The sequence below is a fragment of the Salmo salar genome, chromosome 01 (genome assembly GCF_965601325.2).
Source record: "Salmo salar chromosome 01, fSalSal1, whole genome shotgun sequence".
NCBI classification, from domain to species: domain Eukaryota; kingdom Metazoa; phylum Chordata; class Actinopteri; order Salmoniformes; family Salmonidae; genus Salmo; species Salmo salar.
The window spans coordinates 42,322,193-42,334,463 of record NC_138291.1 but is presented as its reverse complement, the minus strand read 5'-3'; the positions used below and the strand labels follow the sequence as shown (position 1 = coordinate 42,334,463).

Below are 12,271 nucleotides of genomic sequence, written 5' to 3'. Positions count from 1 at the left end.
GTAAATGCCATCAGTGTCCTCCAGATGTGCATGTGTGCATGTCCATACATGTCTGTGTGTGTGTTCTCCCTCAGTGACGGTGGGATGGTGGTGATCACAGAAGTGTTCCGGACTCACTACCTGAGGGGGTTCTCCGGGGCCGTCGTCGGGGAGATCCTGGAGCCAATCAAAGGAGCAAGCCTAAATGCGGAGCCTATGCAGTTATATGACCTGTTGGTGAAGAAGGGGGAGCCCGAGGGGCTCATTGTTACACTGCAGCTCAAAGACCTAGGTAACTGGAAAGAAAGATAGCATCAACTGACTTGTTAGTTCATTTACATTTAGTGATTCCCAAACTTATTTTGTGCTGCTTACTAGTCCTGAAATTCTAACAGAATCATGCTACGTTTCAGATATTTTCCTATCCTTCCAAGTAAATTAATGTGATATTTCTAGCTACGATCTCAATCTCTCGTCATGAGTCTTAAGACATGATCCAAAATAAATCAGCCACTACTCACAACTCATAGCTTTATTTAACCCAGCCTGCTGCGGTTTCTCCTGAGGTAAACTATGAGCTGCCTGACTTGCCAGATCCATTTGAAGGAAAATTAAATTTAAGTGTGCACACTTGAAGTTAAGATAAGCAGTGTAGTTATTCCCTTCTCAAGCCAATCAAACAAGCGAAATGCCAGTACAGGGACAAGGTGGAGTCGCAATTCAACGGCTCAGACACGAGACGTATGTGGCAGGAAATCACGGACTACAAAAAGAAAACCAACCACGTCACGGACACCGACGTCACGCTTCCAGACAAACTAAACACCTTCTTTGCCCGCTTTGAAGATAATAAAGTACCAACGTCACGGCCCCACTAACAAGGACTGCACCCCCCCCCCCCCTCCTCCGTGGCTGGCGTAAGTAAAACATTTAAACGTGTTAACCCTCGCAAGGCTGCTGGCCCAGACGGCATCCCTAGCCGCGTTCTCAGAGCGCACACCAGCTGGCTGGTGTGTTTACAGACATATTCAATCTCTCCCTATCCCAGTCTGTTGTTCCCACATGCTTCAAGATGGCTACCATTATTCCTGTACCCAAGAAAGCAAAGATAACTTAACTAAATGACTACCGCCCCGTAGCACTCACTTCTGTCATTATGAAGACCCACTTCAGTTTGCATACCGCCCCAACAGGTCCACAGACGACGCAATCGCCATCACATTGCACACTGCCCTATCCCATCTGGACAAAAGGAATCCTATGTAAGAATGCTGTTCATTGACTAGAGCTCAGCATTCAACACCATGTTCCCTCCAAGCTCATCATCAAGCTGGAAGCCCTGGGTCTCCACCCCGCCCTGTGCAATTGGGTCCTAGACTTTTTGACTGGCCGCCCCCTGGTGGTGAAGGTAGGAAACAACATCTCCACTTCACTGACCCTCAACACTGGGGCCCTACAAGGGTGCGTGCTCAGCCCCCTTCTGTACTCTCTGTTCATCCATGACTGTGTGGCCATGCACGCCTCCAACTCAATCATCAAGTTTGCGGACAACACAAAAGTAGTGGGCTTGATTACCAACAACAACAAAACAGAGTACAGGGAGGCGGTAAGGGCACTCGGAGTGTGGTGTCAGGAAAACAACCTCTCACTCAACGTCAACAAAACAAAGGAGATGATCGTGGACTTCAGGAAACAGCAGAGGGAGCACCCCCCTATCCACATCGATGGGACAGCAGTGGAGAAGGTTGAAAGTTTTAAGTTCCTCGGCGTACACATCACAGACAAACTGAAATAGTCCACCCACACAGACAGTGTGGTGAAGAAGGCGCAACAGTGCCTCTTCAACCGCAGGAGGCTGAAGAAATGTGGCTTTTCACCCAAAACCCTGCCAAACTTTTACAGATGCAAAATCGAGAGCATCCTGACGGGCTGGTGGTGCGGTCTGCACAACGCATCACCGGGGGCAAACTACCTGCCCTCCATGACACCTACAGCACCCGATGTCACAGGAAGGCCACCCGAGCCACTGCCTGTTCACACCGCTACCATCCAGAAGGCGAGGTCAGTACAGGTCCATTGAAGCTGGGACCGAGAGACTGAAAAACAGCTTCTATCTCAAGGCCATCAATCAGACTGCTAAACAGCAATCACTAACTCAGGGAGACTGCTGCCTACATTGAGACCCAATCACTAACCACATTAATAAATGGATCACTAGTCACTTTATACAATGCCACTTTAAATAATGCCACTTTAATAATGTTTACATATCTTACGTTACTCATATCACATGTATATACTGTATTTTATACCATCTATTGCACCTTGCCTATGCCGCTCGACCATCGCTCATCCATATACTTACATGTACGTATTTAGATTTGTGTTTATTAGGTAGTTGTTGGTGAATTACTTGTTAGATATTACTGCACTGTTGGGACTAGAAGCACAAGCATTTTGCTACACTCGCATTAAGATCTGCTAACCATGTGTATATGACAAATAACATTTGATTTGATTTGATTCCTTAGATGATAACACTATCATTCTTCTGTGGTAAACACTGAGCTGCCTGCTTTAGTCAACCCTGCTACTGTTTCTCCTGTGGTAAACTCTGAGCTGTCCTATCCTGTCTTGTCCAGATCCATCCCAGGGGTTTAATTTGTCCCACGTGGGGAAGGCTGTGGTAGCACCAGGCTTCAGCAGTTACCTCATCACAGGGCTGCTGCCCAGCGGCAGTGCCCTAGCCAAACCCACCATGCCAGCCCTAGTGCTCCCCCTGACCAGCCACCGGTCAGGAGAGTGGCTGCTCTTCCACTCTGCAGGTTACTGTGTTTGTTGTGTGTTATTAAATCCTCAATGATTTTGAATGTGTATTGTTGTAGTACTCGCCTGAGGTAAGTCTATGGGCTCGTTTCCTGTACACAGATTAAGCCTGGTCCTGGACTAAAAAGTATGCTTAATAGAGATTCTCCATTGAAAGTACTTCTTAATCCAAGACGAGACTTAACCTAGCTCTGGGAAACCAACCCTATATGTATTTTAAATGTGTGAAATAGATCCATTTATCCATCTAGGCCGGGGGAGCTGGGGAATGAAGGAGGGGCCATGTCGTCACGCCCTGCAGTCATTGGACGGTGTGAGGAATAACGCTCTGATGAGGATCAACGTCAGAGAAGAGCTCAACTTCACCTTCAAGGCCTTCATGTCCGACTACTGTGAGTAGTGGTGGTGTAGGAGTTGTGGTGTCTGGGTTATTACCAGTGATGGATTCTGGGTAATAACTCCTAAACTTGGGATAGGGTTAATTATCAGGTATCCTATTGAAATATTGAGTGCTTAGGTTTAGAGGGTCTACAGAAGTTAATGGTTGTCTGTAGGAAGGTATATAGCGGGTGCAATTAAGCTTGGAATGTGCTGAGTGCAGGGAAAGCGACCACATGTGGCAAGCATTGATAAGGGGAGAGAGCCGTGGATTACTGATGAAGGGGGTCGAGGTCAGGTCACGTTAAGGGAGAAAGAAAATGTATGGCCGTATTCCTGCAGCAGTAAAGATGCAATGTTTGTTCAGATGGGTAGGAGGAGACTCAGCCTAGGAGAAAGGGTTAAATATCAGTGCTTGTGTGAACAATGTCTTTGTCTAATGCAGCTGTATTGATCCTCTGGGAAGAATACACTTGGTTTAAGCTTTCATAGTGTCCGAGTTTTTACTCTGAGAATTAGAACCTAACTCCAATTCCTATTCACTGTGTATCACTGTCTACATTCTTTTGAAAGGGTAGTCTATAGTTAAAGATTGAAATCCGCATTAGGGGAAACGGGGCCTCCTTCAGTGTGGTCATTTTGTGTTTAATTATTCTGCTGTTCTATCACGCATGTTCAATGATGTCTGGGGGGGACAGTTTGTTTTTGCAGTAACTTCTTTGTTGTAATATCCCAAACAGTTTCACCATTTAAGGATTCCAGCTTTAATGCTCTCGTTCTAACACAATCTGTGTGTGTGTGTGTGTGTGTGTGTGTGTGTGTGTGTGTGTGTGTGTGTGTGTGTGTGTGTGTGTGTGTGTGTGTGTGTGTGTGTGTGTGTGTGTGTGTGTGTGTGTGTGTGTGTGTGTGTGTGTGTGTGTGTGTGTGTGTGTGTGTGTGTGTGTGTGTAGCTCTGTCCATGGTGTACCATAAGAAGTTCATGCGTGTGGTTCTGACCAACCCTCTGGCCATCCGAGTCACAGCCAGACACTCCTGGGACGACACCAACAACCACATGCTCACCCTCACTGCCTTCAGTCACCTCTGCAAGAAGGTACACCTCCAATACTCCATATCACCCTCATATTATCCTCACATTTGTCTATATAGACTAATAATAACATAAAAACATTTTGTAGTTGCATACAGTATATCAGGGTATAGGTCAATTCCATTTCAATTCACTCAATTCTGGAAGTTAACTGAAATTTCAATTCCATTTTTTTCATTGAAAGAATTGGAATTTCAGTTTACTTCCTGAATTGACTGAATGAAAATGAAACCCCAACCCTGTTGAATGCAGTTGTCTGAAGTCTGTTCCTCCATTGTATTGTGTTGCGTTATCTTTCCCTCTGCCCCTAGGGAACCACCACAGTGATGGTATACATCCCAGAAGCCTCTCTGTTGTGTAGGTCCTCCTCCTTCACCTTCACGCTACAGAACTCCTGCCCCGAGGGACTCCAAATTGTCTATGTCTCCCAACAGCCAATCAGTGATCACGAATGGATCTACACGGATCCAGTAGATCACATGGACAACAAGAGGCTCTTCAACCTGCCTGTGAGAGATAGAGATACACTGGGTTACAGGCATGCGATCAATGTTTTATTAGTTGACCTGTGTGCAGATAATGAGATGCGTGTGTGTGCTTCAGGTGAACTACCGGCCTCCCTCCCAGCTAGGTGTTTTAATCCCGACCACAGACAACATCTATAACGCTGACCCAAGTCAGCCCCGTCCCAGACAGCACTACCCCATCTCCACGGTGAGCACAGGTCACAAGGTTCACACATGCCAGCACTACCTTGTGTCCAAGCTGAGCAAGTCTTTGTATGTTTGTGCAGTGTAACTTAACTAAGTGTCTATATGTGCTTCTGTGTTGTGTTTCGCATTGGGTGTAAGCTGTGATACATAGTGTTTGTGGGTGACAAATTGTGTGCCTTCCTCCAGAACTCTGGTCGGTATAAGCAGTGTGCAGGGAAAAGGTCAGCAGAGGAATGTGGCTGTACAGACGGACTGAAAGTCTCTCCTCTAGCCATCAACTCTGACTGCAGACAGAGGGTACACATCTGCATCAGTGTGATCAATCATCAATGTCTTCCAAAAACAAAACAATTACATATACAGTACCAGTCAAAAGTTTGGACATGTCTACTCATTCAAGTTATTTTTTTTCATTGTAGAATAATAGTGAAGACATCAAAACTATGAAATATCACATATGGAATCATGTAGTAACCAGAAAAGTGTTAAACAAATCAAAATGTATTTTATATTCTTCAAAGTAGCCACCATTTGCATTGATGACAGCTTTGCACACTCTTGACATTCTCTCAACCAGCTTCCTGAGGTAGTCACCTGGAATGCATTTCAATCAGTTGTGTTGTGACAAGGTAGGGGTGGTATACAGAAGACAGCCCTATTTGGTAAAAGACCAAGTCCATATTATGGCAAGAACAGCTCAAATAAGCAAATTCCTTATGTGTTATTTCATAGTTTTGATGTCTTCGCTATTATTCTACAATGTAGAAAATAGATAAATAAAAGAAAAACCCTTGAATGAGTAGGTGTGTCCAAACTTTTGACTGGTACTATACATTAAATATTGTAACATTTATAACACAAAACAATATTGAATATGCTATACACTCATATTTAGTACTACTTAGTGAAATATATTAAAATATTGTCTTAATGTAACTGTGCATTCTGCATAATACAATCTTGTCGACTGCGAGCATGAATGAAATCATATAAAAATCATATACTGGTTTAAAAAGTATTTTAGTCTTTCCCATGTCCTCTGTGTTGTACTGTAGGTGCTGAGGCTAACGTTTCCTGTGACTAACTTCAACATCACCCTGTTCCTGAGGAGAACCAACCACGCTGACCACCCGCTCTGCTCTCCTTACTTTGTTACTGTCACAGAGGTCAACAACCGGACCAGCTGGAAGGTCACAGGTCAGTCTCACCCCAGAAGGCTTTGAAATATATGGATGTCTTTAAAGATGGAATCAGCATTAGGGGAAACAGCACCACTGTCCGCACCAGCACCTTTGTTTTTGTTTTGTGGATGAAACGGAGGCGAGGTGCGTCGAGTAAAAAAATCTAATTTGCAGTACGTATTCTGCTGTTCTATCGCGTGTGCAATTTTTATTTAACCTTTATTTAACTAGTCAAGTCAGTTAAGATGATGGCCTACCCCGACCAAACCCTTCCCTAACCCGGATGACAATTGTGCGCCGCCCTATGGGACTCCCGATCATGGCTGGTTGCGATACAGCCCGGGATCGAACCTGGCTTTGTAGTGACACCTCTAGCACTGCGATGCAGTGCCTTAAAATGCTGCGCCACTCGGTCCCCCAAATGATGTCCGAGTTGGGAAAAAACTGTGTTTGTTGTTTGCAGTAACTTCTTTTGTTGTTGGGGCCTCCCGAGTGGCGCAGCTGTCTAAGGCACTGCGTCTCAGTGCTAGAGGCGTCACTACAGATCCGAGTTCGATCCCGCTGACACGGTCGCCAGTTGTAAGGTGTTTCCTCCGAACACATTGGTGCGGCTGGCTTCCGGGTTAAGCGGGCAGGGTGTCAAGACTGTAACTACCAATTGGATATCACGAAATTGGGGCAAAAAAGGTGTAAAAAGTACAAATAAAAAATAAAAAAAACATATTTGTTTTTGTAATATCCCAAACGGACGTGGCAGTTTCACCATTTAGGATTGCAACTTTAAAATGTGAAAAATACATATTTTCTGTCATCTTCTCAACCAGAAAAACTGATTTCAACCACAAAAGGGTGTGATCATGACTTCCCTTGCAAAATGTTGCCTAATGGGCAGGTTTCTAGTGCACTATAGTGAAACACACATTCTCTGTTGTTAACCCGTCTTTTCCCATCCTTTGTGTTGGTAGGAACCCATGCCACCCCCACCATGGACAAGATGAGACAATATCTTGAAGACAGTCTAGAAAACAATCTCTACAACCCAGAAGGACTGCAGATCAGCCTTTATGTAAATCATCTACAGTCTCCCTGACTATATGACATGTTCATAAATTGTAAAACAGTTGAGTGTAATCTGCACACATCAGCATAGAAATACTGTCATTTCACTCATGCGAATTGTGCTATGAAATAGCAGTTTCCATCTGGGGTTTCATTGATACAATGTTATAAATATAATATTTTTCCAACCTAACAACCACCACCATTATTCTCCACAGGGCTCTGAGCTTTTCCACTTCCGTATCTCTGTCATTCCTGGAGTTGTGTTGTGTGACCTGGTGGAGGAGGTACAGGTAAGGAACCCTGTAGCCTTTACACTGAAGTCAGTAACTAATAAAAAAGAGGAAGAACAAGATAACCTCCGGCCCTCACCTATTTCTCTCCTTCCTTTCTCGCTCTCCCTTTCTCTCTCTCTCTTCCTATACGGGTAGATCTACGTAGACGAGCCTCCGCTGGCGTTCCCAACCCAACACCTCGTCAACAACATGGCAGCCATCATCCTGGGAGGCCTGCTGCTCTTTGGCTTCCTTCTCATATACAACAGCGTTGCCATGCCAACCACGAGCAGCATCAAAACCCTCCTCAAGAAACACAAGCCCACCATCTCTCCAACCAGAACCCAGAACTCTACCATGACACAAGGACACGAGTAGGATTTATACAGTTTGGCATCGTAAGAGTGTGTTATAGAGTTGTACGTTCCATTTTAACCTTTTAACCTAAGTATGAGATGTACATGTTTTTATTGTTCAGATTGATCCTTTTTTCAAATGTGTGTCCTATGAAATTTGTATTTGGAAAAGATTGAAATAAACTAGCAAAGATGAAAAGGTACAAATGAAAGGAAAACACATGCTCGGAGTGAGTTTTATTGGTTGTTGCTGTGTTTTCAAAGAAAATACAAACTGTAAAAAATGTTTTCACAAAAAGTAAACCAGGATTTGTTGCCATTAGGACTTTGAAGATGCAAAATAATTTTTATTGTGAAACAAACAAGAAATAAGACAAAAAAACTGAAAACTTGAGCATGCATAACTATTCACCCCCCAAAGTCAATACTTTGTAGAGCCACCTTTTGCAGCAATTACAGCTGCAAGTCTCTTGGGGTATGTGTCTATAAGCTTGGCACATCTAGCCACTGGTATTTTTGCCCATTATTCAAGGCAAAACTGCTCCAGCTCCTTCAAGTTGGATGGGTTCCCCTGGTGTACAGCAATCTTTAAGTAATACCACAGATTCTCAATTGGATTTAGGTCTGGGCTTTGACTAGGCCATTCCAAGACATTTAAATGTTTCCCTTAAACCACTCGAGTGTTGCTTTAGCAGTATGCTTAGGGTCATTGTCCTGCTGGAAAGTGAAACTCCGTCCCAGTCTCAAATCTCTGGAAGACTGAAACAGGTTTCCCTCAAGAATTTCCCTGTATTTAGCACCATCCATCATTCCTTCAATTCTGACCAGTTTCCCAGTCCCTGCCGATTAAAAACATCCCCACAGCATGATGCTGCCACCAGCATGCTTCATTGTGGGGATGGTGTTCTCGGGGTGATGAGAGGTGTTGGGTTCGCGCCAGACATTGCGTTTTCCTTGATGGCCAAAAAGCTACATTTTAGTCTCAACTGACCAGAGTACCTTCTTCCATATGTTTGGGGAGTCTCCCACATGCCTTTTGGCGAACACCAAACGTGTTTGCTTATTTTTTTCCTTAAGCAATGTCTTTTTTCTCTTACATAAAGCCCAGCTCTGTGGAGTGTACGGCTTAAAGTGGTCCTATGGACAGATACTCCAATCTCCGCTGTGGAGCTTTGCAGCTCCTTCTGGGTTATCTTTGGTCTCTTTGTTGCCTCTCTGATTAATGCACTCCTTGCCTGGTCTGTGAGTTTTGGTGGGCGGCCCTCTCTTGGCAGGTTTGTTGTGCCGTGTTCTTTCCTTTTTTTAATAATGGATGTAATGTTGCCCCGTGGGATGTTCAAAGTTTCGGGTATTTTTTTATAACCCAACCCTGATCTGTACTTCTCCATAACTTTGTCCCTGACCTGTTTGGAGAGCTCCTTGGTCTTCATGGTGGTGCTTGCTTGGTGGTGCCCCTTGCTTAGTGGTGTTGCAGACTCTGGGGCCTTTCAGAACAGGTGTATGTATACTGAGATCATGTCACAGATCATGTGACACTTAAATATCGTCCACCTGTATGCAATCTAACTAATTATGTGACTTCTGAAGGTAATTGGTTGCACCAGATCTTATTTAGGGGCTTCATAGCAAAGGGGGTGCATACAAATGCACGCACCACTTTTCCGGGGTTTTTTTTCTTCACCAATTTGGACTATTTTGTGTATGTCCATTACATGAAATCCAAATAAAAATCAAGTTAAATTGCAGGTTGTAATGCAATAAAATTGAAAAAGCACCAAGGGGGATGAATACTTTTGCAAGGCACTGTATAAGCAATAAATGGGAAAAACAAAGGGGACGTAGCAGATGTGATATTTCATTTTCAAATTGGTTACAATTAGGTTAAGGTAAGGGTCAAACCAAAGACAATCTATTATATTGACAAGATAGTCAAGTGACCACTAACATTGGAAATGAGTGTCCTCAAAGATGGAAGCACTGTATTGTCTTTGATGGAAGGCAGGCCAAAGTAGTCGACATCAGGTGGGACTATTCTAGCCAATAAGAGGGCAGATACGTGTGTGAACAAAAGGCACAACTCAGATGAAGTTTTATTTTTTTTAAGTTGGCGAAATGCCACATGCGTTCACTTATATCAGTGCATTCGTAACAACCTAACCATTACAAAACTTTTATTTGATCAAGTTAGCAATTCAAGTTTTTCTTAACCAAATTCGACTCATTGTCCTCCATAAAAAATTCCTCACTTTGTGGTCTTATTTTTGTGGACAGATTTTGGGCAGAGTAAACCCTCTCGCTTCGCCTCTTCCTCTGCTCAAACTCATGATGTCAGCCCGGTTAGCATCAACTGTCTGTGCTCCCATTGGTCATCCTGAGCTGTTCAAGCTCCTCCTCCAGGCTTCTAATTCGCTGCAGGAGTTCGGTCCTGTCCTGCTGTGCCTTGAGCTCTGCCTGCCGCTTGGCATCCTGGATCTTCCTCTCATACCAGCACTCCAGCTGAGTGGACACTGTCTCAAAGAACCTCTGGGTCACCTGCAACAAAGATACATGAAGTACGTGAAGAAGAAGTTACCCCTTCTCCACACACAACCCCTTCCCAGAATCCAAGTGAAAAGGAATCATTGGTCCACAGCTATCTTGTCATCAGTTACCTCCATGGCGTGTAGGTTGTTTCTCTCCTGACTGAATGTGGGCTCAGGGGGTCTGTCCATGAAGAACTCCAGGGTCCTGGTCCCGACACTGGGTGGTCTCATCAGGCCACGCGTCCTGATCCGGTCCCGGAGGTGCTTCCTGTGGTGCCAGCCATGACTGTCCTGGCCCCGGCCCTGCTTCCAGTTGCTGGTGGGAGACTGGCTGCTGCTGACACTGCTGGAGCAGCCCTCCCAGATCAGCCCCGGAATGGGATTGTCGAGCAGTTCTGGATGCTGACACCGGGGGGCGGTAGAGCTCAGGAGGATTCCTGGGTGATGGTGTTGAGCTGGCAGAGGGAGAAGAGTAGTGTTCTGGTAGTTATCTGAGAAGAGAGGAACGAGAAATGGAGCTTGTTTTTCAAGCTTGTGCGTTTTCTAAATCAGAGGTGTAAGACCTAGACCTACTGTCAACCCCACAATTTCATCACCAAAAATGTTGGGACGAGGTTAAACAAATTCTTACTTTAGTTAGATTGTGACTTGATTTCTGGAACCACCTTTCCATGTCTCATCCTCATTATCATGCTCCTCCTAACACCCACCTGGTGATCTGTCCAGCTTCAGCTCAAAGTACTTCCTGCCCGACCCCTGACCCTGGCCCTGCTCCATCGCCGGACTGTGTGGTGCATTGTGGGTGGTTGAGGGCGAGGGTGAGGGGCATGGCAGCCGGTTGACGTAGGTAGCCAGAGAGCTGCTGCTGTCCCCAGAGAAGACAGAGAGCAGGGGGAGGCACTCTGAGTCTCCATCGTCCCCCACAGACTGCTCCACCGACGGAGAGGGGAGCAGCTTGTAGTACTGGGGGTCGGCTGGGAGGTGGAAGTCCATATCCTGGATCTGAGTCATGCACCACCTCTTCAGCTCCTGGGTCGCTGCTGCCTGCTTGGAGTGTGAACACCAGAGAGACATAGGGGGGTCGTTCCACAAATTGTGTGCCTTCTGAGTAGTGTAACTTTTGATTTCACCTAATTTTAACATTCTGTCATAAAGAGCACATGTTTAACTTAATAAAAAAATATTTTTCTCAAGTGGTTAAATAACAAAATGACTATAGTAAGTGCCTATTAAGTGCCAAATAAAGTAACAGGGTTGACTGTAACATGGTTGATGATTTCACCTCGAAACGGCCATTAATCCTTGGGGCGGGGGAAAGGAAGTTTGTTGTGTGCAACAGGGAGAGACAATTGAAAGTAAGCTTCACCCAAAATGTTTCATTGTTAAAACATTTCTAGCCTGTCTATCTGTGAGTAACAGGGTTGACATGTTATGTTCGACTTGCTCACTTTTCCACCACAAAACACCAGAACATGTTCAAAAAGAGTACAACCAGCTCACCTGCTTTTACACTATAGTTTTACTATTAGATGTTACATTTTTCTTTAGAAAAAAAATATTTAAAAAGGAATAGTTTCAACACATTAAAATGAGAATTCAGTTCACATATCAGGGTTGACCTTAAAATGAGGGACAGATGTAAATGAATCACTAATCCCATCAACTAAATAATAATTTTCAGAAATGACTTTGTCAAAGCAACAAAATAACTAGGGCTTTACAAACCTGGAGAAATTTTGCGATTGAGTAGGATAAGATCTTCATAGAAGTCACAAAGGAGAAACATGTCAAAATGCTGAATGTCTTTATTCATATTAAAATTCTGATTTATTAAATTATCAATGTGGTCTATATTAAAAGGCACATCAGTTAATTTAACAGGCTTTAAAAAA

The 12,271-nt window shown here is 44.3% G+C and overlaps 2 protein-coding genes across 6 annotated transcripts in view; one reads left to right on the top strand and one right to left on the bottom strand.

Moving 5' to 3' along the window:
• Nucleotides 1-8,075, top strand: part of LOC106602505 (cation channel sperm-associated auxiliary subunit beta) — a 43,582-nt gene extending 35,507 nt beyond the window's left edge. For all 5 annotated transcript variants that reach the window (XM_014195189.3, XM_014195194.3, XM_014195183.3 and 2 more), the window contains 11 exons: nucleotides 75-271; nucleotides 2,622-2,804; nucleotides 3,057-3,197; nucleotides 4,134-4,276; nucleotides 4,585-4,782; nucleotides 4,877-4,987; nucleotides 5,173-5,283; nucleotides 6,042-6,183; nucleotides 7,133-7,233; nucleotides 7,445-7,519; nucleotides 7,658-8,075. In XM_014195189.3, coding sequence (XP_014050664.3) covers nucleotides 75-271; nucleotides 2,622-2,804; nucleotides 3,057-3,197; nucleotides 4,134-4,276; nucleotides 4,585-4,782; nucleotides 4,877-4,987; nucleotides 5,173-5,283; nucleotides 6,042-6,183; nucleotides 7,133-7,233; nucleotides 7,445-7,519; nucleotides 7,658-7,879 — 1,624 coding nt within the window. In that variant the 3' untranslated portion in view covers nucleotides 7,880-8,075. The remainder of the gene's footprint in view (nucleotides 1-74; nucleotides 272-2,621; nucleotides 2,805-3,056; nucleotides 3,198-4,133; nucleotides 4,277-4,584; nucleotides 4,783-4,876; nucleotides 4,988-5,172; nucleotides 5,284-6,041; nucleotides 6,184-7,132; nucleotides 7,234-7,444; nucleotides 7,520-7,657) is intronic.
• A 1,449-nt stretch (nucleotides 8,076-9,524) lies between these two features.
• LOC145878646 (uncharacterized) lies at nucleotides 9,525-11,944 on the bottom strand. The gene is made up of 3 exons (XM_082974496.1): nucleotides 11,090-11,944; nucleotides 10,509-10,870; nucleotides 9,525-10,389 (listed from the first exon to the last, which is right to left on the bottom strand). Exons 1-3 carry the CDS (start codon nucleotides 11,520-11,522, stop codon nucleotides 10,201-10,203), a joined length of 984 nt encoding a protein of 327 aa, XP_082830622.1. The 5' UTR covers nucleotides 11,523-11,944; the 3' UTR covers nucleotides 9,525-10,200.
• Between the last annotated feature and the right edge of the window lie 327 nt (nucleotides 11,945-12,271).